The sequence below is a fragment of the Zeus faber genome (assembly GCF_960531495.2).
Source record: "Zeus faber genome assembly, chromosome: 15".
Taxonomy (NCBI): domain Eukaryota; kingdom Metazoa; phylum Chordata; class Actinopteri; order Zeiformes; family Zeidae; genus Zeus; species Zeus faber.
The window spans coordinates 25,444,669-25,469,731 of NC_137194.1; the positions used below are offsets into that span (position 1 = coordinate 25,444,669).

At 42.8% G+C, this 25,063-nt stretch overlaps 3 protein-coding genes across 11 annotated transcripts in view; 2 read left to right on the forward strand and 1 right to left on the reverse strand.

Annotated features, from left to right (window-relative positions):
* The first annotated feature begins 2,103 nt into the window (after positions 1–2,103).
* LOC307241596 (PTB domain-containing engulfment adapter protein 1) lies at positions 2,104–10,979 on the forward strand. Of its 2 annotated transcripts, none has more exons than XM_080015771.1 (9): positions 2,104–2,222; positions 5,587–5,639; positions 5,748–5,826; positions 6,087–6,158; positions 9,339–9,437; positions 9,514–9,651; positions 9,776–9,880; positions 10,729–10,791; positions 10,928–10,979. In XM_080015771.1, the coding sequence occupies exons 3-8, from the start codon at positions 5,779–5,781 to the stop codon at positions 10,789–10,791; spliced, it is 525 nt and encodes a 174-aa protein (XP_079871897.1). In that variant the 5' UTR covers positions 2,104–2,222; positions 5,587–5,639; positions 5,748–5,778; the 3' UTR covers positions 10,928–10,979. The 2 variants fall into 2 exon arrangements, with proteins under 2 accessions (XP_079871897.1, XP_079871898.1); XM_080015772.1 differs by lacking the exon at positions 2,104–2,222 and adding an exon at positions 2,329–2,445.
* A 434-nt stretch (positions 10,980–11,413) lies between these two features.
* tmem106c (transmembrane protein 106C) lies at positions 11,414–20,140 on the forward strand. 2 transcript variants are annotated; one of them, XM_080016027.1, is made up of 8 exons: positions 11,414–11,550; positions 11,845–12,116; positions 12,490–12,553; positions 14,052–14,211; positions 15,692–15,832; positions 16,883–16,932; positions 17,029–17,082; positions 18,481–20,140. In XM_080016027.1, exons 2-8 carry the CDS (start codon positions 11,915–11,917, stop codon positions 18,674–18,676), a joined length of 867 nt encoding a protein of 288 aa, XP_079872153.1. In that variant the 5' UTR covers positions 11,414–11,550; positions 11,845–11,914; the 3' UTR covers positions 18,677–20,140. The 2 variants fall into 2 exon arrangements, with proteins under 2 accessions (XP_079872153.1, XP_079872152.1); XM_080016026.1 differs by having other exon boundaries at positions 11,443–11,743.
* Positions 20,141–22,326: 2,186 nt separating this feature from the next.
* Positions 22,327–25,063, reverse strand: part of tns2a (tensin 2a) — a 52,440-nt gene continuing 49,703 nt past the window's right edge. For 6 of the 7 annotated variants that reach the window (XM_080014708.1, XM_080014706.1, XM_080014705.1 and 3 more), the window contains 4 exons: positions 24,772–24,940; positions 24,580–24,648; positions 24,245–24,274; positions 22,327–23,887 (listed from right to left, as the gene is read on the reverse strand). In XM_080014708.1, the coding sequence (XP_079870834.1) occupies positions 23,749–23,887; positions 24,245–24,274; positions 24,580–24,648; positions 24,772–24,940 (407 nt within the window). In that variant the 3' untranslated portion in view covers positions 22,327–23,748. The remainder of the gene's footprint in view (positions 23,888–24,244; positions 24,275–24,579; positions 24,649–24,771; positions 24,941–25,063) is intronic. The other variant, XM_080014707.1, reaches the window with a different exon arrangement.

A 25,063-nucleotide genomic window follows, 5' to 3' on the forward strand; every position in this document is an offset into this window, starting at 1 on the left:
TTTTGTGCCGTCCTGCCCTCCTCGCCCAAAGTCTTCGGCTTCATCGCCAAACACCCTGCGGCCAACATGTACCACTGCTATTTGTTCCAGAGCAAGAGATTTGTGAGTAGAACCTCGTGTGGTTCCCTCGCCCCCCAAAGACCACAACCCATACACAGAAAGAAGCTCTGATCTATAACAGTGACTTTATTATTATATGTATTATTATTTAAAACTTTCCCCTCAGTCTCACGTGCTGGTCTCGGTTATTGGAGATGCTTTCAAAGCCGCCAAGAAGGAGAACAACGTGAGGGGGGTGTGGAAGAAATTCTCCTGCAATGATTGGTGAGGTTGATCTGCCCGCTACAAGAAATATCACAGAAAAAGACAGGAGGCTTTATACAGGAAATCAGGGTGTGGTTTGGGTCAGAGGCCTCTAACAAGTTTGTGCCCCCCCAACTGTCTTCCTGGGTGCCCCCCCTAGACAATGGAAATAACAGGTAGGCTTGCAAACTTGATCTGGCAGAAGCGGGTTGCATGACAATGCACTTCTAGGCTCCCCTGTTGAGTGTCCCTCATCTCCAAAACAGGGCCAAGTGTGATCTGATTCTTTCATATTAGAATTGACATTGTAGGAGCAAAACATTTCTCTTTCCATGAACTCTGGGGGGTTCCTGGGGAGACAGAGACAAATGTTTTAAAACCCCATTTTTGGAGGTAGAGGCCTTGTTCTCATTCAAAATAGTTGATCATAATCATTTTTCTCTCCAAGGGGGACGGGACCTGATAGTGGAGGCTCTGAGGCATAAGGTTCGACGACACAAATTATTATAGTTTTTTTTTACTCTGTAAAGCCCTTTTTACTTTTTATTTATACTTTTTAATAAAAATGTATTTTGTATCATTTACATATGTGAGCACTGTTTCAGTTTAAAAATCCAATTTAGTCACCACTAACTATGGATGGTAAAATATTTGGCATAATCATCATACATCCATTAATATTCTTATATTTTATATTATTCTTTTATATTATTACTACATACTACAACTACTACTAATACTACTACTACTACTACTAATAATAATAATAATAATAATAGTACAAATATTATTAACTATCCTGAATATTATAAGGAAATATCCTAATTATATTTAGAAAATGTTATTTGTATAGCACAAATCTTACAGGAGATGGAACTCAAACTCATTCACAAAAAGTAAAATCAAATAGAAATACAAAGTGCAGGAAAATACAACATGTACTTTTTGAATTGGACCTCTACGCTGACCATATTTTCGAGAACATATCCCATACTTTTCTTTGTCCTTTTCCTTTTTCTTTTTTACTGATCTCTATTTAGAATAAAGTCCTGCAGAGGGAGAACGATGAGCTCAAGAGAAGGCTGACTGCACCGCCAAACTAGGTAAAGGGAATAAAGATAATGCAGAGAAGCAGATAGATAAAATGCTTGTATACATGATAAGGACAATGCAAACAATCCCTTCACTATTCACAGAGGTTTGCTGCTCTATTGTTTATATCTCATTTTTATTTCCATTTTTTATGACTCGATTTTTTTATCGCCTATTTGTTCTGATGTGTGCCAGGCCTATATAATCACACCAATTTATATTTTTCATTTACAGGACTGGGAGAGCCTACAGTCAGAACCACATTACCAGAAGAAGAATGACGGGAATCTTTCTAATATACAGTTATTTTTATTTTTGTAATAAACCTTCATAATAAACCTTTCATAATTCCACCTGTGTGTGTGTGTGTGTGTGTGTGTGTGTGTGTGTGTGTGTGTGTGTGTGTGTGTGTGTTATAAACCGGGCAGCAGGGGGCAGCAGAGAGCGGACGTGCGCGTCGATACCAGTGTTGCCAGATTGGGCGGTTTTCCCTCCATATAAAACAAATACAACTAAAAGCTGTGTTTTTAGTGGAGGTGTGTAGCAGCAGGGTGTAGCGGAGACACTTCACTCGGTCGCTGTCCCACCCCCCAGCCCGGTCAACACTTCTCAGGCACTAAACTGGTACTTGGTGGATTGGGCGGCTTGCCGACTGTGGTCTGGCTGGAATTTGTCAGTCCGACCTGGCAACACCGATCAAGCTCAGTAGCAGTGAAAATGTCTCTGCGGCGGCGGCGCCGGCGTCAGCACACGGGCCCCGGAGCAGACATGTAGCGGCGCGAAGTGACACCGAGCGGCGATGGGGGCTTGCAGCGCGGATCCAAGCGGTAAGTTTGATTCGACGGGTGCGGTGTGATGTCGCTTTAACGTGGTAGCACCGCCTGGTCCCGGAGAGGCAGCACCCGGGCTCTGCTGGCGGGGAGCGGGACGACGACTCCCTGAACGGCAGGGACCGGCAGGAGGACATCGCCCGGTTCCCCTACGTGGAGCTCGCCGGCACGGACAGCATCACCTGCCCCACCTGCCAGGGCACCGGGCGGATCCCCTCAGGTTCGGATCGGATCGGCTCGCCATCGACACGGCTGTCGCGGTCATGACGTTTAAGTTGTCGATTAATCGACAAAGGGAAAAAGTATTTTTTTTGTACTCATTTCATGGCACTGTCATCGTGTTTGATCGATTGATGCCAAGAAAAATCCTGTCGAGCACTGAAACGGTGTGAGTTCTGTTTACCGTCAGAGATGATGAGAGAGAAATAACTTTATTTTTGAATGTCGACTATTTATTAATTGAATACGCGTAAGGGAGGAAGATGCGCGGAAAAGAAGGTATTGGAGGCAGCTGATCCTCTGTGGGGACCCCTAACGGGAGCAGCCAGAAGAAGAAGAAGATTGATTGAATACATGCTATACTGCAATATAAATCGTCAGCTGCTTTTGACACTGTCAATCACAGCATACTCCTGTCCATACTCTCAAGTATGGACGTATCTGGCAGTGCACTCTCCTGGTTTGAATCTTACCTTACTGGGCGCTCGTTCAGTGTGACATGGCGAGGCCAGCTGTCTGTGCCTCACAACCTCACCACAGGGGTGCCCCAAGGCTCAGTGCTGGGACCCCTCCTCTTTTCCATATACACCACCTCGCTGGGCCCGATCATCCGCTCACATGGCTTTTCATATCACTGCTATGCGGATGATACTCAACTCTATCTGTCCTTCCTGCCTGATGACCCCACTGTCTTGACGCGGATCTCAGATTGTCTTGCTGACATATCCACGTGGATGAAGGATTACCATCTTCAATTAAACCTGGCGAAAACGGAACTGTTGGTCTTCCCGGCCAAACAAGGTATTTATCACAACATTGATATTAAAATGGACTGTTTATCTCTTGTTCCTACCAAGGCTGTAAGGAATCTAGGTGTCATTATCGATGACCAACTGACATTCTCGGACCATGTCGCCGCCGTCTCCCGGTCCTGCCGCTTCGCACTATTCAACATCCGAAAAGTCAGGCCGTTCCTGACCCAATATGCCACTGAACTGCTGGTACAAACCTTGGTGATGTCCCGTCTCGACTACTGCAACGCCCTCTAAACAGGCTTGCCGGCCTGTGCGGTGAAGACACTACAGATGATACAGAATGCGGCGGCGCGACTGGTGTTCAACCAGCCAAAGAGGGCACATGTCACTCCGCTGCTTATTGAGCTCCACTGATTACCTGTAGCCGCTCACATCAAGTTCAAGTCTCTTATGCTGGCCTACAGAGTGATTGTTGGGAATGCTCCCACCTACTTAAATGTTCTTGTAAGAGCACATGTTACCCCCCGGATGCTGCGCTTGTCAAATGAGCGGCGCTTCAATAATCAAATCAATAAATTGTTCTCTTATCTATCTGGTGATTCAGGTGTCTAAAAACAGCAGGTCTCTAGACAAACTTTGAACGACCGCACTTGTTCACATGCATTCATCAAGTTAAAACTTAAACCCCCATCCCCCCAGATATGACGGAGTTGATCAAGTTCGTGAAGCCGGCGCCCATCGACCAGGAGGTGACCAAGAAGTCCAAGAAGCAGCAGGATGCAGGGAAGAAGAAGAAGCAGGCGGGAGACATGGGGCTGCAGGGCGCCGTGGAGAGCATGTCTGTCAACGACTCCTAAGCTCCACCCGGACCTCACCCCGCTCCCGTATAGAGCCGCTCAGGGTGGAGGCGCCCAGCTTCACGGCAACCCTCTGCTACTGATACATTCTCAGTTAATTTGCCTCCAGGGATTGTCTTGATCGGCAAAGTCTGCGCTGCCCGTCTCTATCTGGACCGGGAGGTGACGTTCTGTTCATTCATCTCCAGATTCTCCCTCCGCCTGACGCACATTCGATAAAACTGAAAAGGAACCCCCCGACCTCCCCATCTGCATTCGATCTGCCTCACTTTCCTCTCCCCTTTCCCCGCACTCACAGATCAGCCCAAAGCAGACAGATAACGTTACGTTTATAAACAGCAGAACGTTCAGAACCTGTACCTACACCCACGTCCTACCTGAAATACTCTGCTGCTTAAATGAAAGTGCATTTCCAATCCCTGGGGAGCGGAGAGTTTTAGCCTGGTTTTGCTGTTTGAAGGATCAACTGACGTACAGTGAGACGTGATGGAATGGGCGCTCTTAAAATATTGGATCGAAGGTCGTTCTGTACTTTCATATTCCTCTGAACTGTTTCTAGATTTGAGTATTTGGAAGGTAAACTCTGTACTTTCACTCTGTCTGTTTCGGGCCTTGGGATCACAGATATTTTGCATTTGACAGCGCTCTTTTGTTTGGTTTTCCACCACGCACTAGTAATTATAACCAAGCATTGCCAGTGCTTCAATGTAAACAATAAATGAGATCAGTGAATGGTGAAATGTTGCTTGTCTTGTCATTTTTGTTTGAATAAGAAAGACATCATTATGAAATAACTTAAACATTTATTTTTAGTTTCTGCTCAAATACTTTGATAATATGGCATTTTCTGTTTATTTGACACTTACATTCCTACACCTTAATTACTTACAGGTAAGCAGGAAGTAAATGTCATCTAAATAATAAATGTGAAATTGTACTGCAAATACACAACAATAATCTATGATAATAAAGATCTTCTTTCGGCTGCTCCCGTTAGGGGTCACCACACATCCATAATAATAAAGATAAAGGTACTTTATTAATCCCCAATGTGAAATTCTAGTTTTGCAGCATCAATGACATACTGGAATTTAATATCCAATAATAAAGAGCAATTCAAATTCAACTTGCACTATAAACAGATAAATTGCACTGCAATCCTAACGAAATGAAGGCTATTTACATTGTAGAATCTTACATGTCAATAATTGCTCTTTACATTATATTTGGCAAACAAGCTCTGAAGTTACCTCGTGATAGCAGTTATATTTACATTAAATGAAGTTATTGATATATGATGTATTTACTCTATTACAGTTTATATGCAATATATATATATACATACACATATATATATATATATATATATATATAAATATATATTTTATTTATATATTTTTTTATTGCATTTTCGATACTACATTGCCAGGTACCAGTGAACCAACTCAGGCCTCATAATAGAGCAATAAGGAAGAGATGCCAGTTACTTATTACCTGCTGTCGACTTTACACCCGTCCATCTTCTTTCAGCTGCTGAACAGCGAGGGAAGGTTTTTCATGTCGGTATCAGTATATTCATAAAGGTAAGATTTTAATTATAGTCTTTTTTTTAATAAGTACTTCAAAATCTTGCTCATTATGGTGATCAATCCGAGGCGTGTGTTGGTCTGTGTGTTGTATTTCTCTGCCAGTCGGGGTTGATTTTTGAAACAACACCTTAAGATGAGTGACATTTCTGAAGATGACAACGAGATCGAATTCTCCATAAAGGTAACATATGCAATATATGTGTGTGTAAATAATATATATATATATATATATGTAGTATTGTTGATGGTAACTAGTAAAATTAAACACTGAAAAAGTACTACCTTTTGATTATGTGCCTTTTGAGTTTATTTTCAGTTTTATTGAATAAATATAGAAATTAGTGCCACAAATCTCAAATATGTATCTGAATCTGAACGAGTAAAAGACAACAATAACAACAATGTGTGTGTGTGTGTGTGTGTGTGTGTGTGTCCTCACAGTTTTTGGGGCGGGTGGAGGTGCTCCGCCCTGCAGGTACACAGATCCTGCAGGAGGCGGCACAGAGCCTGAAGGTCAGCACTTCCGGCCTCCATCTTGTGTTATTTTTTATAAATTTATTACATTTTTTCTCGTTATTTTTGTTGTTGTTGTTTCTGCTGCCGTCGATGGTGTTTCTGTTGCTGCTGTTGTTTCTGTTGTTGGTGCTGTTTCTGTTGTTGCTGCTGTTTTTGTAGTTGCTGCTGTTTTTGTTGTTGGTGCTGTTTCTGTTGTTGCTGCTGTTTTCGTTGTTGCTGCTGTTTCTGTTGTTGTTTTTGTTGTTGTTGCTTGTGCTGTTGTTGCTGCTGTTGTTGTTTTCTGTTGTTGCTTCTGCTGCTGCTGCTGCTGTTGTTGCTACTGCTGTTGTTGTTGTTTTTGTTGTTGTTTTTGATGTTGTTGCTGCTGTTGTTGTTGCTGCTTTTGTTGTTGCTGTTGTTTCAGGGGCATTCTTTTGAAATGTCTAGCTGAAAACTATATTCTTTCTTTGATTGTATTTCTTTGTAAAGCGCATTGTGTTGCCCAAGTATGAAATGAGCTTTATAAATAACATGTGACTTGACTGACTTAACTTATTTGTCTCCATCTTCGTGTGGTGTTTTTAGTCCCAGTAAGAAATGAAAAATAAGTCTCTGCTCGTACATGATCTTGTTTTTTTTTAAATAAAGGGAACATCTTGTAATGGAATGAAAACTTCATTCACTCTCAATGTTTAATTATCACAGTATAATTCTCTCTATGTCATTCTGTATCATGCTGCAGACATAGACGTTTATCATCATTATTATTATTATTATTATAATTATTATAATAATTATTATTATCATCATCCCCCCCAGTCATTATGTACACACTGTCGCTTTATTCCAATAGGAAAAACAGTAAAAATGAAAGATATTTTGAACAGTACATATATGGTTTACCCTTTGGATGTGATTTGGGTTTATTCCATTTTGGATGGTGTTTTATACACTACTCACAAAAAGTTAGGGATATTCGGCTTTCGGGTGAAATTTCAGGATGAAGATAAAATGCACTATAACCTTTACAGGTGAACTTAATTTGACCTTCTCTAAACTTTTGAATGCACATGTCCAACTGTTCAATGTTTCAGTACTTTTTGCACAACTTGCTGTTTTCTTACAAGGAGCTGAACGGCAAAATTCACAACAGGTGTTTGATCCATGAATCGACCAATACATTTCCTGGTTCAATTACAATTGGTATTTAAACAGTCCTCTTCATCATGCTGTTCACATTTTGACATCATGAGACCAAGACGACACCTAACAACTGATCAACAGTACCTCGCCACTGCGAGGCTTCAAACAGGATGTTCTCAGAGGGAAGTAGCCACTGAGCTTAGAGTGTCACAGAGTGTCATTAGCAGGTTGTAACAGAGATACAGAGAGACTGGAAGAGTCACAGAAAGGCATAGAAGTGGACGTCCTTTGGCCACATCCCACACTGATGACCACTTCATTGTGAACAGTGCCCCGTGGAACCGGATGATGAATGCCACTCAACTCCAGGCACATTTAAGGGAGGTGAGAGGCACCCAAGTGTCACGTCAGACCATTCAAAACCATTTTCATCAGCGTGCTCTGCGTGCTAGACGACCTGCAAGGGTACCTGACCACACCACCAGGCACAGCCATCATCGTCTTGCATGGGCCAGGAAGCATTTACGCTGGACGAGGGACCAGTGGCCTCAGTGCTGTTCTCTGATGAAAGTCGATTCACGTTGAGCAGAAATGATGGCCGCCAACGATGTTGGAGACGTCAAGGAGAGCGCTATGCATCAGCCACTGTTGTCACCAGACGAGCCTTTGGTGGTGGTGGTGTTACAGTGTGGGCAGGTGTGTCTAATCAATACAGAACTGCCCTACACTTTGTGAATGGTACAGTGACAAGCCCATACTACCTGAATAACATCATTAATCCAGTCATTGTGCCCCTGCATGAACAACACAGGCCTTAGTTCATCTTCATGGATGACAATGCTCCAGCTCATCGAGGTCACATCATTAGGGAACGGCTGCTGGAGACTGGGGTACCTCAAATGGAGTGGCCTGCACTTTCTCCAGACCCGAATCGCATATAAAACCTATGGGATCAGCTCAGTCACCGTGTAGAGCAGGGGCCTCAAACTCGCGGCCCGCCGGCCAATTGAGGCCCGCGGGACGATATTTTGTGGCCCCCTACTTGACATCAAAGTTAAGTGTTTGTGCGGCCCGTGTGTTTTTCTCACACGCACCTTTTTGCCGAGTCGTTGGCCTGGGTGTTTTATTTATTTTTATCACTTATGGGCTACCATAGCTCAGGCTCGTGACAGCTTCCAGTGGTGTTTATTGACAAGTTAGCCAACGCGTTCGTCACTTGGTTGAAACGTGATTCCGGAGTGACACTAAGTGGAAGGAAAATATATCCTGTCACCCAGTGCAAGGTAGTGGGCGGACTCAACAAGAGTAATCAGTGACCTAATAAAGACAGCATAGTGTTGCAATAGAAAAGGGAAAAGAAGTTGTACTTTTGTTTGAAATACATGAAACCCTTTCTTTGTGGAATACTTGACCCGGCCCCCAGATAAGTTGAGTTTGAGACCCCTGGTGTAGAGGCTCGTAACTCTATACCCCAGAACCTCAATGACCTGAGGGCCGCCCTTCAAGAAGAGTGGGGGGCCACGCCTCAGCAGACAATAAGTCGACTTGTGAACAGCATGAGGCGTCCTTGTCAAGCTGTACTTGATGCTCAAGGGCACATGACAAGTTATTGAGACACTGACATTTTTTGTTGTGGTAAACCCACCACTGTTGTTGGCTTTTGTTTCAATAAATTGTTTGAGATGAGGAAATCACCATTGCATGCTTCTACTTAAATGCCCTACTTTCATGATATAATATCACTGTAGTGTGAACTTTTTACATTTTCCATAAATTTCAACCGAAGGCCAAATATCCCTAACTTTTTGTGAGTAGTATATATATGTGTGTTTGTGTGTGTGCCAGGTTTTATTGGATTCTCATTTCTAGTGTCTAAGTGTGTGCTTATTTGTTTTTGGGACATGAAGACTGTTTGTAAGTTTTACACAAACAGCCATTGAAAGAAAACACAATGAAGTGTGGAAACAAGAAATATGGATTATTAGCTATTATTATTATTGATTATAATGTGGTTGTTACAGTATGTATTTTTCTTTTTTTGTTCATTTCCTCCAGACGCCAGATCAAGACTTGATGAAAAAGGCTCCAAAGACAACGAGAGTTCACCTGTTCCTGTCACCCAGCGGGATAGACTTATTGGAAAACAAAACCAAGGTAAGAAACGGAAAACAGCAAACAGAAAATACCACACAAACCCCTCCGTGTATCACATACTCTACCCCCCCCCCAGTACATGCTGTACACGTGCCCTTTGACCTCCGTGTCCTTTTGTGCCGTCCTGCCCTCCTCGCCCAAAGTCTTCGGCTTCATCGCCAAACACCCTGCGGCCAACATGTACCACTGCTATTTGTTCCAGAGCAAGAGATTTGTGAGTAGAACCTTGTGTGGTTCCCTCGCCCGCCAAAGACCACAACCCATACACAGAAAGAAGCTCTGATTTATAATAGTGACTTTATTATTATATGTATTATTATTTTAAACTTTCCCCTCAGTCTCACGTGCTGGTCTCGGTTATTGGAGATGCTTTCAAAGCCGCCAAGAAGGAGAACAACGTGAGGGGAGGACGGGACCTGATAGTGGAGGCTCTGAGGCACAAGGTTCGACGACACAAATTATTATAGTTTTTTTTTTTTTTACTCCTGCCCTCTGTAAAGCACTTTTTACTTTTTATTTATACTTTTTAATAAAATGTATTTTATATCATTTACATATGTGAGCACTGTTTCAGTTTAAAAATCCAATTTAGTCACCACTAACTAAGGATGTTTGGCATAATACACATACACAATCATCATACACCCATTAATATTCTTATATTTTATATTATTATTTTATATTATTATTATTATGATTATTATTATTATTACTACTACTATTGATTATGTTTAGTAATGCTACTACTACAACTACAACTACTACTACTACTACTACTACTACTAATAATAATAATAGTACAAATATTATTAACTATCCTGAATATTATATGGAAATATCCAAATTATATTAAGAAAATGTTATTTGTATAGCACTACTACTACTACTACTAATAATAATAATAATAATAATAGTACAAATATTATTAACTATCCTGAATATTATATGGAAATATCCAAATTATATCTAGAAAATGTTATTTGTATAGCACTACTACTACTACTACTAATAATAATAATAATAATAAGAGTACAAATATTATTAACTATCCTGAATATTATAAGGAAATATCCTAATTATATTTAGAAAATGTTATTTGTATAGCACAAATCTTACAGGAGATGGAACTCAAACTCATTCACAAAAAGTAAAATCAAATAGAAATACAAAGTGCAGGAAAATATAACATGTACTTTTTGAATTGGACCTCTACGCTGACCATATTTTCGAGAACATATCCCATACTTTTCTTTGTCCTTTTCCTTTTTCTTTTTTACTGATCTCTATTTAGAATAAAGTCCTGCAGAGGGAGAACGATGAGCTCAAGAGAAGGCTGACTGCACCGCCAAACTAGGTAAAGGGAATAAAGATAATGCAGAGAAGCAGATAGATAAAATGCTTACGCTAAAGACTCGATTTTTTTATCGCCTATTTGTTCTGATGTGTGCCAGGCCTAGATAATCACACCAATTTATATTTTTCATTTACAGGACTGGGAGAGCCTACAGTCAGAACCACATTACCGAAAGAAGAATGACGGGAATCTTTCTAATATACAGTTATTTTTAATTTTTTAATAAACCTTCATAATAAACCTTTCATAATTCCACCTGTGTGTGTGTGTGTGTGTGTGTGTGTGTGTGTGTGTGTGTGTGTGTGTGTGTGTGTGTGTGTGTGTGTGTGTGTGTGTGTGTGTGTGTTATAAACCGGGCAGCAGGGGGCAGCAGAGAGCGGACGTGCGCGTCGATACCAGTGTTGCCAGATTGGGCGGTTTTCCCTCCATATAAAACAAATACAACTAAAAGCTGTGTTTTTAGTGGAGGTGTGTAGCAGCAGGGTGTAGCGGAGACACTTCACTCGGTCGCTGTCCCACCCCCCAGCCCGGTCAACACTTCTCAGGCACTAAACTGGTACTTGGTGGATTGGGCGGCTTGCCGACTGTGGTCTGGCTGGAATTTGTCAGTCCGACCTGGCAACACGGATCAAGCTCAGTAGCAGTGAAAATGTCTCTGCGGCGGCGGCGCCGGCGTCAGCACACGGGCCCCGGAGCAGACATGTAGCGGCGCGAAGTGACACCGAGCGGCGATGGGGGCTTGCAGCGCGGATCCAAGCGGTAAGTTTGATTCGACGGGTGCGGTGTGATATCACTTTAAAGTGGTAGCGTGTGCCCCGGCTAGCCAGCCAGCCAGCCAGCCAGCCAGCCAGCCAGCCAGCCAGCCAGCCAGCCAGCCAGCCAGCCAGCCAGCCAGCCAGCCAGCCAGCCAGCCAGCCAGCCAGCCAGCCAGCCGCTCACATGGCGTTTCACCGTAAGCATTAGCATCCCAAACTGCCTGCTTCTGTTTTCCGTCTCCGCGTCAGCTAACCCCGGGTGAGTGGACGTTAAACGCCGGTCTGCTCTGCCTTCCAGGACACTCCCCAGGGATGCGCGTCTAGTTCTTTTTTTTATTTTTTATTTTTCCCCGGTTTTGGTTTTGACCATGGGCACCGCCTGGTCCCGGAGAGGCAGCACCCGGGCTCTGCTGGCGGAGAGCGGAGCCGCCGGCAGCGGAGACCGGGACGACGACTCCCTGAACGGCAGGGACCGGCAGGAGGACATCGCCCGGTTCCCCTACGTGGAGTTCACCGGCACGGACAGCATCACCTGCCCCACCTGCCAGGGCACCGGGCGGATCCCCTCAGGTTCGGATCGGATCGGCTCGCCATCGACACGGCTGTCGCGGTCATGACGTTTAAGTTGTCGATTAATCGACAAAGTGAAAAAGTATTTTTTTGTACTGATTTCATGGCACTGTCATCGTGTCAGTAAAACCAATGTCTAATTGTCAGTGGTGGGAGGAATGCACGAGTAAGTAAACTAAATTCAAAGTTGGCATTTCTACTTCAGTAAAAGTAAACTGGCACTTTCTCCTAAATATACTTAAAGTATTTATAGTGACTATCTGTTGACCTCCGGATACCGATTGAACGTTGTACCTGCGCTGTCTCGTATTGATTTGTGCGGAGGAAAACAACGCTCAATTTCCTGATCCTGTTGTCGTTTCCTCCACGACAGAGCAAGTGAACGAGCTGGTGGCGCTGATCCCGTACAGCGACCAGAGGCTGCAGCCCCAGAGAACGTACGTAACAACCCCACCACCTTCGGCTTGCATGTCCGAGGCCCGACTGTTACTTGAAACGTGACTCGGATCAATTCTGTAATATTGCATTTTTTTCTTATATATATATTTTTTTTTATTGTTTTTGCAATGCACCTATTTAAAGCTAAACCAGATTTAAAATACACTTGAAACCACTAGGGCTGCAGTCGGAAACACTTCAGTCGACTAAGATTCCTCAAGTCGAGCAGATTTTAAGCAGACAGAAGCTTACAAAATGCATAGGTATAACATTTCACTGAGGAATTCTGAATAAGGGAAATCAGAAATATTTGCGCCCCGATCGCCGTGCCCAGTTCCTCCAAATAAAGGCCGGGCGCGGAGGAACGGGACACGACTCGTAGACTCGTCAAGATTATTTTCTGCGCATAAGTGAGAGAGGGGAGAGGTGGTGATTGGGGATTGAGCCACGGACCAAGTTTCCCCGGTACACATGGTTTCCTTCCCTACTGTTCTGTACGCACTAGTTTTGTTCCATAAGGAGACGTGAAATAAAATAACTTGCATCTAAAATAGAAACAAAAAATAGGCCCGAATCGCTCCCTCTCCGCCCCCCTCCCTCTGGATGGTGCCTATCTCACCTATAGCAAGGGCCACCACTAACCCCCCACCTTGTAGAATAGTGGAGTATTCTCATTGAACAGCCACATCGGATTGGAATGACAAAATTCTGAGTCGGGTACAGCCCTAGAAACCGCTCTTCAAATTCTGCTTAATATTAGTGACTTTTTGACGCTATCAAAAAGGTTTTCAAGTCATGTCATTTCAACTGAACTCTGGCTTATAAAATAAAGTAAGAGTTAACATAAACGCCATGTTTAAATTGTCTGTACACTTCTTTTAAGTATTGACACTTGAGTAAATATTGGCGGAGCGAACGATCAGTGTTGGTTTTTAGTCCCATCCCTAATGTGTTGTAATTGCAGCTTCTTGTCTCTTGTTCCCCCTGATGAAGGGCCTCATCGACTGTCTCTCTCTCTTTGGACTCTGGACCTTTTTTTTGGGGGTGGCGGGGGAGTCTTTCATGGCCCCATTCAAGTATCTGTTCTCTGTGTAGAAGAGCAACGCACAAAAAAAGGGCTCAAACTAGAATCAATGTGGCGCGTGTGTCAAAATGACATGCAGTGGGCCCTTTACCCTCGCTCATTCAGGAAGAAATGCAGTTGATTTTGTAGCTTGCGAGCCTCTTGCAGAAGGTGCTCGACTTCCCTGGTTTTTAGTTCATGGCAGAGAGAGCAGACAGCCAAAGAATTTAATTTAGGGCTATGACGCTATTCTTCCAATGCTACTCAATATCATTCCCCCGGGGGAAACACATTTTCGACCGAAGTGGAGTAGAAGCCGGGGCCCTGGAGCGGAATCTTCCTTTAATTTGCGGCCGGGCGCCCATTTGCTCCAAACAGTGACCCCAGTGTGTCGTGACCGCGCCCTGCTCTGCTCATTCCTTCTCTCTGTCCAGGAAGCTGTACGTGGTGCTGTCGGCAGCACTGTGCCTCCTGGCCTCGGCCTTTGTGGCCTTCTTCCTGTTCCCGCGCTCCGTGGTGGTGGTGGACGACGGCATCCGCTCTGTGACCGTGCGGTTCGACCACGCCAACACCAGGGTGCTGATGAACATGACTGTACGTGCTCCGCCGCAGGGCGCTTTGCTCAGTCTCACTTTAGTCTCCAGTGACAACTGGTTATTCTGGTTCGAGGCATTTTTGATCCGTGTTTATAATCAGTCATGTGGTGTTTTACCGGTGTCTCCTTAAAGGCAGTGAGTGGGTGATTTAGCCATTGTGGGCAAGTGGTATTGTTTCCAGATGTTCAGACTTAGTTGTGAGCAATGATAATACTATAATAATGAGGATCATTTACCATATTTGTCATATATACTAGGGGTGTAACGGAACATAGTTGATGAGAACCCTCACACATGAGAACCACAGATTGCAAAATTTAACCATCGTGAAATACAGGTTTACTGTTTTAATTTTTTTTTATTGAACACTTTAATTTAACAATTGAGGGGCGAATTCACAAGGATTTGCTCCTGTTGCTTTTGAAGTGCATTGTTGAAAACCACTGGAACTGCTGCCTATTCCGCTACCTACAGATGCCGTGACTGTAATAATAATTATAATAATGTCTAAATATTATTTACAGATCAATGGAAAGTCTGGGTGGGACATCGCTTATAAATGTGCTTCAGTTGCACCAGGTGTCTGCAGACGGTAAAAGCGTTTCTAACTGCGTGCGGCTATTAGCGCCAGGGTTCGTAAATTGGACGCTATTTGCTATGAGGCTTATTTGCATAGAAAGGGGCCAATTTTGCACCAAATGTATGCATAATACGTAATTGAAATATTCGGCAATAGCACCAGCACACCAAAACGCCATTGCGTGGTAGTGCAGTAAGCAGTGTAGTTCACCGTTTTCAAATGCTTTGTGAATTAGACGCTCGCTTTTTCTGTTATTTGCGCCGGTTTAGTGGCTGCAAAAGCTGCGCATTCGCTTTGTGAATTCCCCCCTGAGTATTTAATGTTTTATATATTTAAATATTTTATTCAAACATTGGACATCTTGAATGTTGTTTTCATTATATCCATGGGCAAAAGTTCCTTGCTTTACGTCTGTTACAGAGTAAATGGAAAGCAAATTTATATTTGTCTCCTTTATTTCTTTAAATTTTTTCTGGTCCAAAACAAAAGATCCGATCTGTAACTCACAACCGTGATACTATCCGAAACATGAGTTTTGTTATCCGTTGCACCCCTAATATATACCTTCAATAAGTTTGATAGATTTAAGTTGATTTGATATAATCGCTTGTCATAGACATTGAAGGATGAATAGTGGGGAAAACAACTTGCAGTGCTTTAACAATATGAACTTCCATTTCCCTCACGAAAGAAGTGCATCCCTCCTTGCCCGATGTTATGTACAGAGTTCTTACCAGGTCCTTGAGGTGCTTGAATTTCACTGTCAGATATATAAGTATTGGAATACCTTTGAAAATAGTCAATTTTGTGCAGAAATGAGAGAGAGAGAGAGAGAGAGGAACCCTGTTTGTCAGATATTTCCAATTCACCCATCCTTAAACCCCGGTCTGTCCTGCAGAGCACGCTGAACTTCAGCAACTCCAACTTCTTCACGGTGCTGGTGCAGAGTCTGAGCTGCCAGGTGCTTTACATGAAGACGGTGATCGGGACTCAGCAGCTGGACAATGTCATCACCATCCAGCCGCTCAGCGAGAGACAGGTAGGGAGGCCATGGGCGACGCCTTGGGGCTCGTTTAATCATACTAGTTGTGTGAGAAATTACGCTTAAAAACATTGGAATTCAGACACATTCAAAAACTATTTTCCACAAAAACACGAGTGTTGATAAACCCCAATGGATCATACATGTGAGAGGCGTGTGCAGCTACCAAGTCATTTTCAAACATGAATATATTCCATAACCATAAATTTGTGGGGTTGCCAATGACATTGTTGAGCTATAAAAAATGGCAGAGGTTGAAGTGGATGTAAGGAGCCCCAAAAGGGACAATTGTCACTTTGGCTGTTTAAGTTATTGGTATTAAAGTGAAAGTCCGTAAGATTATTTTGTAAAATTAAATAAAAATAAAATCCCATATTTGATGCTCATTCATCATATTTTCGTTACGCATGTGGTCCTCTATATGCTGTTTTTAATGTTTGCACCGGCAATGTTTGGAGTGCAAACATTCTGGGATTTGATGCTTTTATAACCCAAAACCCAACCATGTAAAGGACAATCTACAAATAATAAACTAAATAGTTATGTTTCATATATAACTGAGAATTATGGAACATTTCTGAAATAAATGAACCAATATAAATTTTAAGCCTATAAGTACGATAAACCCATTTCATACAGATCATCCACTCTACAGCCAGTGTAAATTTAGATTTGGACAGGCAAAGGAAATTGTAGCTGCGGAAATCCTCTCCCTACAGCATGTGGTTTCCAGATCATAACAGCAACTTGTACCGCGCTTGTACGATCGGGCGTTTTCGAAGCTTCCAAAAAGTTAAACAAGCGTCTCGAAGCGGAACTCGCAGTCAGGTTTTCACAACGAGGCTCGTGTTTATGTGGTGCTGCTGATAAGACAACGGCCAGACGACCAGCGTTCCAGCTCGAGATAATGAGGGAGGGTTTGTTGGTTGTCTGGTGTTGTCTTGTGACACGACAATGCTCCCTGTGGTGCACACAGCGCCGTTCCACAGTGTCTCAATGTCGCAAGCCATTCTTCCATATCCACAAAACCTCGTTGGTCTCCCGCAGGTGAACTACACCGTCAGCATGGAGATTGGCGACAGCGTGTCCTATGTTTAGTAAGTCCTTTCCTTTGTGAGCTCCAGTCTTGAACATTCCCAAAGACGTTTCTGCACTAATCACATTCCGTGCCTTCCTCTGCTCCATGTCTTCAGCTTCTTCTGCACGATGCCCAGCATCAAAGTCCACAACATCGTGGTCTATCTGCAGTGAGTATCCGCTGCTTCATGCTGGATTCTGCTTCCCTCCAACTGGCTGCTGGTTCTCATTCTCGTGGCTATATGCAAACGTAGAACTCTGTCACTGGAACTTATTTATCAATTCTTTCGTATGTTGTGTGAATTTATTTATATATATATTAAAGATAAATTCGGTCCAGATATTTTAACATTAGATACTTAAGATACTTAGATGATACTTAAGTTTTTATAGGTGGATTTTGACTGTATACAATATCTAGTACACAAGGTATTGAGCAGGGGCACATTCCTTTTGGACACATCCAAAAAAATTCCCATAGCGCATGTTTGTCTCTGGTAATATTTTCACTGGTGGTCGATCGATTAATTGATTGACCGATTAATCGGGGCAGATTTTTTTTGAGATAATAGGCATTGGCCGATGCCTGTCCTCATGAGGCCGATTAACAAAAAATGTCTGCAGACTAGCTTTGTCAAAAAATATATAGATTTTTATATACATGAGATTCAGAGTATTTGAGACAATTTCAATATTAATTTTCCGCACTATGGATGGTAGCAGCCGCGCTTCCTCGCTCTCTCTTCTCTCCGACAGCGAGTCACACACACCGCTGCAGCGCCCACATAACTCTGCCTCCTCTCACCCACTCCCCGTCATCACGGTCTCATCCGCTCCGGTTGGTTATGGTGTTAGTTACTTAAAGATGACAAGTGCAGGGCCTCCGCGACCAGCTTCAGTTGTGTTAAGTGGAGGTTTTATTATTATATATTTTTTTCTCCTCCAGAGAGCGGTGCGCTGTGCCTGCGTTCCCGTGGCGGTTTGACTGTATTTATATTTTAGATCTTGTTTATTTTTCTGTTTCCTACTTGTATGAAACATTTTTAAGCACAACTGAGTAAAGGGACTTTCCCGTTACAAACAAAACCCCTGTGTGATGCTGCTTATTATTATTATTTATTTATTATTTATTATATTATTTATTATTTATTTATTATTTTAATTTTTTTTTATGAAGTTTAGTTTTTTGATTACCTGTGGACATTTATTTATTTGATACTTAAAAAAAACAACCAAAAACTTAATTGAAAATGTATGTCAAATTTATTATTACATAAAAACAAAGAAAATTAAATAAACATGATATTGCCATCGGCCATCGCCCAACCCACTCTCTAAATATTGGCATCGGCCACTAATTTTCACACATATTTGTCCTACTCACATTTCAAGTGAGGCCCTTTTGATTTGTATAGAAATGCAAAAAAAAAGAGAAATTGCATAAATGCGAACCCTTGGGTGAGACCTTTGGTCACAAAGGTCAACGTTGTTTGTCAAATTCATGCAATTCGCTTGTTTAAAAAACACAACCCAAGAAAACACCTCTCTGTCGTTCCGTCCGTTCTCAGGACGTCGGTGAAGACCTCCAACATGGTGCGGGCGGCCCAGAACAGTCTGGAGGCGTTCCGCTACATCGACTGTGGGACCAACTCCACGTACCGACAGCCGGCCAGGCAGCACTGGCACCACTTCCCCACCGTCTCGCCGCCCCCGCCGCCCGACCCAACGGTGCTGCCCTGGGACACTATAGGGCAGAACCCGTAGGGCGTGGAGGAGAACGCACCGCGCCCAAGGATCTCCGCTTTGACCGTATCGTATCTAACAGGTCCATGCTACGGCAGGCCGTTGAATAAGCTAACGTTATGGAGGAGGAAGAGGAGGAGGCCTGTTCAGCTTGTTGTTTCCACATGCCTCTAACATCACTCTGAAGGGATTCCTTGTTTGTCTTTTTGTAACTTTAGCTCTGCTGACGAGTCGGTGTCTGATAAGCAAAAATAATCGCAAACATGCTCCTCTAATTAGTGGCGGGTATTGTCTGGTCGCATCGCGGCAGCTAAGGCGTCACGTCGAGCGTTCACTTCGTGGCAGGAAGATCTTTTCTCTGCCTGCGATGGCCGACGTTACCCTGAGATAGCTTTACCCAGGAATGGCATTTTAGTTGGCGATTCACTAGCTGCTGCATATTTCTCTCCCACTCTTCTGGTGCACGGTGCCCGACGCCGTGTTCCTTCGCTGGAATGACCCAATGCTCGTTGGCGAGTCGCAACTACTGACGTCGACACTTTTTGAAAAAGGGAGTGGGAGCTGACCTGCTGTTTTTAGAGAATGGATTTGCTGAGACGATAAAGGGAGTGTTAAGTGCTCTATATATATATATATATATATATATATATATATATATATATATATATATATATATATAAATATAATTAAATAATGTTGCCTTTGCTCTGTTATTTATGATGTCTTGCAAAGCAGAAATGGGTGTTTGCGCTTGATCAAGGGATTTTGAAACAGAATCGTACTGAAACCCTTTTTGAGCACCTTGCGGACTCTTTTCTTTCATTGGGCCGCTCATGAATGAGTTTCAGGGTCATCTACAGTAAAGTGCCGCCTTTCTGTAAGCCAGCAGGTTTTAAAAGTGTTAAAGTGATTTTGTATTTGTCAAAAATGCGTAAACTGGAACTGTTTTAATACCAGAGGAGAAATACATCCAGAAATGACACTCTCATCATTAAGCTACTTTTTGGGGACTGGTTGATCCCGTTGGAGTGAAGACTGTTTGCTTACCTCATAACGTGCACTTTGAACGTACTGTCTCCCCTCTGCGTCACATTCCAGATGTTAACACCTGCTGCAAACTCTATTATTTGAAATAACTTTTGGATTTTGGCGTGTGGGAACACTTTAAATTAGCTTTTTGATTCTCTGAGTGGCATTTAGGGAATTTGACTATTTCCTTTGTTTCCCCGTCCGCCCTGCCCTCTAACCGTCTAACTTCCAAATTGAATGAGTCTTTCTGGTATTATTCTGTGACAGTTTTAATTGTACGGTTCAATACAACAAATGGATGTGCAGGGTGGCTGACAACAGCTTAACAGTAATTTTTTTTTTTTTTTTTTTAAGGGAAGGTGCTTTGTAGATTTACACTTTAATGCTTTTATCAGTGTTTTGGAATAAACATATTTTCATGCTTGGTTGTAAAAAAAATAAAATAAATAAATTTAAGTGAGTTAATAAAATCAATGAAATAACCTTTGATTATGGATTTTTGTTACTGACCAGAGGTAATAAATACACCAAAGGGTTGTCACGATCATGACGTTTTAGTTAACGATTTTCTCACAAATAATTACAATTAACAATCACATTTTTGATAAATTGTGCCATTTTAAAAAAATATATATGCTACTCACAAAAAGTTAGGGATATCCGGCTTTCGGGTGAAATTTCAGGATGAACCTAAAATGCACTATAACCTTTACAGGTGAACTTAATTTGACCTTCTCTAAACTTTTGAATGCACAAGTCCAACTGTTCAAGGTTTCAGTACTTTTTGCACAACTTGCTGTTCTCTAACAAGGAGCTGAACGGCAACATTCACAACAGGTGTTTGATCCATGAATCGACCAATACATTTCCTGGTTCAATTACAATTGGTATTTAAACAGTCCTCTTCATCATGCTGTTCACGTTTTGACATCATGAGACCAAGACGACATCTAACAATTGATCAACAGTACCTCACCACTGCGAGGCTTCAAACAGGATGTTCTCAGTGGGAAGTAGCCACTGAGCTTAGAGTGTCACAGAGTGTCATCAGCAGGTTGCAACAGAGATACAGAGAGACTGGAAGAGTCACAGAAAGGCATAGAAGTGGACGTCCTTTGGCCACATCCCACACTGATGAGCGCTTCATTGTGAACAGTGCCCCGTGGAACCGGATGATGAATGCCACTCAACTCCAGGCACATTTAAGGGAGGTGAGAGGCACCCAAGTGTCACGTCAGACCATTCCAAACCGTTTACATCAGTGTGGTCTGCGTGCTAGACGACCTGCAAGGGTACCTGACCACACCACCAGGCACAGGCATCATCGTCTTGCATGGGCCAGGGAGCATTTACGCTGGACGAGGCACCAGTGGCCTCAGCGCTGTTCTCTGATGAAAGTCGATTGACGTTGAGCAGAAATGATGGCCGCCAACGATGTTGGAGACGTCAAGGAGAGCGCTATGCATCAGCCACTGTTGTCACCAGACGAGCCTTTGGTGGTGGTGGTGTTACAGTGTGGGCGGGTGTGTCTAGTCAATATAGAACTGCCCTACACTTTGTGAATGGTACAATGACAAGCCCATACTACCTGAATAACATCATTAATCCAGTCATTGTGCCCCTGCATGAACAACACAGGCCTCATTTCATCTTCATGGATGACAATGCTCCAGCTCCTCGAGGTCGCATCATTAGGGAACGGCTGCTGGAGACTGGGGTACCTTAAATGGAGTGGCCTGCACTTTCTCCAGACCTGAATCCCATAGAAAACCTACGGGATCAGCTGAGTCGCCGTGTAGAGGCTCATAACTCTGTACCCCAGAACCTCAATAACCTGAGGGCCGCCCTTCAAGAAGAGTGGGGGTCCATGCCTCAGCAGACAATAAGTCGACTTGTGAACAGCATGAGACGTCGTTGTCAAGCTGTAATTGATGCTCAAGGGCACATGACAAGTTATTGAGACATTGACATTTTTTGTTGTGGTAAACCCACCACTGTTGTTGGCTTTTGTTTCAATAAATTGTTTGAGATGAGGAAATCACCATTGCATGCTTCTACTTAAATGCCCTACTTTCATGATATAATATCACTGTAGCGTGAACTTTTTACATTTGCCATAAATTTCACCCGAAAGCCAAATATCCCTAACTTTTTGTCAGTAGTGTATATAATTAAAAATAATAATTATGGCAGAAGAGCTTTTTTTTTTTTTTTTTTTTTAAATTGGGAAAACAATTTGGCTAGACAGTTTACTTACCCAATTCATGGAAATTCACCTACTTCACATTCTTTTCATTGCGACATAGCTGACATTGGTTTTAAAACAACAGTAAAATTTGGATGGAAACAAATGACTGTGGAATCACAATTTTATGAAAGAAATTTCTGCTCAAATAATTGCAATTAGTTGATTATTTAATAATTGTGATGGCTCTATATCCCTATATACAGTATCAACAGATTGTCTGATTACACAGACAAACAAATGGGAAATGCCATCCAGACAACGCCAGGTGCGGCAGTTTTGGCAAGGAAGCCATATAATGACCTGGGAGATAACAGACCGAAACTGTCAGATCATTGTTCTTTTAACATATAACCCAATCGCACAATGTCCGAACCAAATTACCATTGAGCTTAGATGCGTTTGGTACCAGGATGTTTTATTATATTCTTCATTTTGTGCATACAAAATAACATGTACTATAATTTCCACTTCAAACAAAAAAAAACAAACGTCTCCTTTTTTTTCTGTCTCTTGCACTATCCTATTGAAGTGTGTGAGAAAATATATTACTACATAATACAGAGATGGACAAGAAAGAGACAGCAATGTATATATTATAACAAGTAGTGCTTTTTTGTGTTTTATGAAACAAGGCAGCACACACACGATAAAATAATGCAAAGTACAAATACACAAGGCGAAAAGAAAAACAAAATACAAAAATATATATAAAGCTTATTAATAGAGGAGTGCTCTGTCTTTGGTTGAGTACGTAGGTTCTTAGGCAACTATCTTACAGAAGTGGAAGCATTTATGTCTTTTCTTCAAAACTTTGTACACAAACATAACTCGGTATCGTAAATTCGTTTGACACTTTTACACGGTTATGGGATTATAAAAATACTTTTTGTTTTTTCCTTATGCTCTCCTTCATTAGACTAGGCACATTGATCGTGACATCAAGTGAACAGAAAACCAAACGATTCACGGCAGCGGTGTGAAAATAAAAAAAACACTACTTCTTTCTCGTCAACGTTACTTTTTCCGTTCAGGGCACATTTCGTTAAAACTCGCGAAGAAAAACGTTGCAAAAAACCTTGTTTCTGAAGACCTGTGTTGGTTTCACATACACACATGCGCACACACACACATCCCACCCTCGCACACACTCCTTGTTAAAGTTAATGACCTTACATTCATGTTTACTTTCATTAGATGTTTATGTTTCGCCCCACTAATAAGTCGTGTTTATGTGGATTAAAAGAAATATGATTGTCAATAACAATAAACATTATCACTTAAGCTGAGCGTACTTCTAATAAACATGCATTGATATAGCGTCTACATTTCATCGTCAGGGCTTTGGTCACGTATTTGCAAAGAATAAAAATAAGTAATTTCAGTTACAAGACAAAATATGAACACCGTTTAATAAAGGCAGTTATGTCTGAATGGTGGAACCTTCAAGGGGGTTTCAAGGACCCAGACAGTGCAAGGAAAAGTTCCACTACGCAAGTCGGAAGTCCGATGGCACGGCGGCCATACGAGCTACTGAAACATACTGAACTTGGCGGAGAAGTTTGGTCAAAAGAGCGGACGTTTATTTACAACGATGGCTTAGCAAAGGTCAAAATGGAACAAAAATAAAACAAACCAAGGGTCTTTCCATTTCCAAAGGACCATGGACGCAAAGACTGAGATTTACCCAATCACAACTGTGCCAATGTGCATGTTACGATGCAACCTACCTCTCGTCTTGGTCAACCCTACATCTTTTTCGTTTTCCCTCGATCCCTACACCTCTCTCCCTCCCTCTTTTCTATCCATCCATCCATCTCTATCGGCGTTGTGCCAGCAGGACCTTGTTAATGAAGTTGACGATGGCGGAGGCCGGCTGCTCCGGGTCCAGCTCGGCGAACAGGTGGCAGACATTCTCCGCCAAGCTGCCGGGTTTCTTGGCAACGAAACCAAACACTCTGGGAGAGGAGGGGGGGAGTGAAGGGGAAAAAAACAAAACAAGGTTAGAGAAGAATTGATAGAGAAAAGTACATTCTCTGGTTGCGGAGATTCATGTACTGTATGGTGTGTTTTGTAATAATGAGTGTCATGAAATGTGCTTATATGGAACTGGATAGTCGTTAATCACTGTTGCCGTGATGATTAATTTTTTTTTTTTTGCCAAGGCGCCGACACGACCGCAATGGCACCATGCATGTTCCCAAAAACTGCAAACGTCTCAGCCACAGGCCAGTCCGCACAGAGAATCAAATCCACAGGCATCTACCGTGAAACACAACCAGTCACTCCAACCCACGTAAACACGCAGAACTTACTTAACATTGGTGTTGTCTGAGTTAGTCCACCTAGAGCGGAGAGAGAGAGAGAAAGAGAGAGAGAGAGAGCTGACACACGCAAGGCCTTAGATTGAAGGACACGCTGACGCAGGAGCCAACCGACACCAACAAACATGCTCAAAAAAGGGATGTAGGTCCATGCAGCGGCTCACAGCCAACTAATCTGCCGAATGGATGCAATGAAGGAATGAATAAACGAGGCGACGCCTCTAGGTTAGTTAGTAAAAACACGGCTGTTATTACTACTACAACTACTATGCATTGCGGCCGAGGGATCAGATCTGTTTGGTTTGAGGTTCTCCATCTGCCTCTACCTCCGGTCCTTGGGGTCGATGCTGCTGAATGTCACACTGTTGACTGGGTAGTGTCTCCTGAAGAACACCCTGCAGGTAGAGAGATGGAGACGAAAAGAAGGGAGTTGTGCGAAAGCTGGGAGGTACATGAGACATACACCTATTGGGTCACATGTTCTCAAATCTTCTAATCCTCGGGAGCTGCCTCCTTACCTGCGCTGGCTGTCGGTCAGCGTGATGCCTTGGGACGTCACCTTGAACTGGACTACGGTGGCGGAAGGACGCGGGTTCCGACCCAGAGTGGCCTCCGTAGCCCTGGCAATGGCCTGCGGTCCGGTGAGAGACTCGGTTTCCACGGAGTTGAGGTACAGGACGTTGCAGGCTGGAGGGAGAGCAGCGAAGGTAGTGAGGGAAGGTGGCGTATCATGATGATGAAAACCTACCCTTCTGGATCTCTGAAAGTGTAAGCATAAGACACCACCTGTCGTGACTGTGACTCACGGTC

Bases quoted from the DNA above. Each gene is read 5' to 3' on its own strand.
- LOC307241596 (XM_080015771.1), top strand. From the start codon at position 5,779: ATGAGTGACATTTCTGAAGATGACAACGAGATCGAATTCTCCATAAAG. The intron at 5,827-6,086 runs GTAACATATGCA...GTGTCCTCACAG, and splicing joins AGATCGAATTCTCCATAAAG to TTTTTGGGGCGGGTGGAGGT. The intron at 9,438-9,513 runs GTAAGAAACGGA...CCCCCCCCCCAG, and splicing joins TATTGGAAAACAAAACCAAG to TACATGCTGTACACGTGCCC.
- tmem106c (XM_080016027.1), top strand. From the start codon at position 11,915: ATGGGCACCGCCTGGTCCCGGAGAGGCAGCACCCGGGCTCTGCTGGCG. The intron at 15,833-16,882 runs GTAGGGAGGCCA...GGTCTCCCGCAG, and splicing joins AGCCGCTCAGCGAGAGACAG to GTGAACTACACCGTCAGCAT. The intron at 16,933-17,028 runs GTAAGTCCTTTC...CCATGTCTTCAG, and splicing joins GACAGCGTGTCCTATGTTTA to CTTCTTCTGCACGATGCCCA.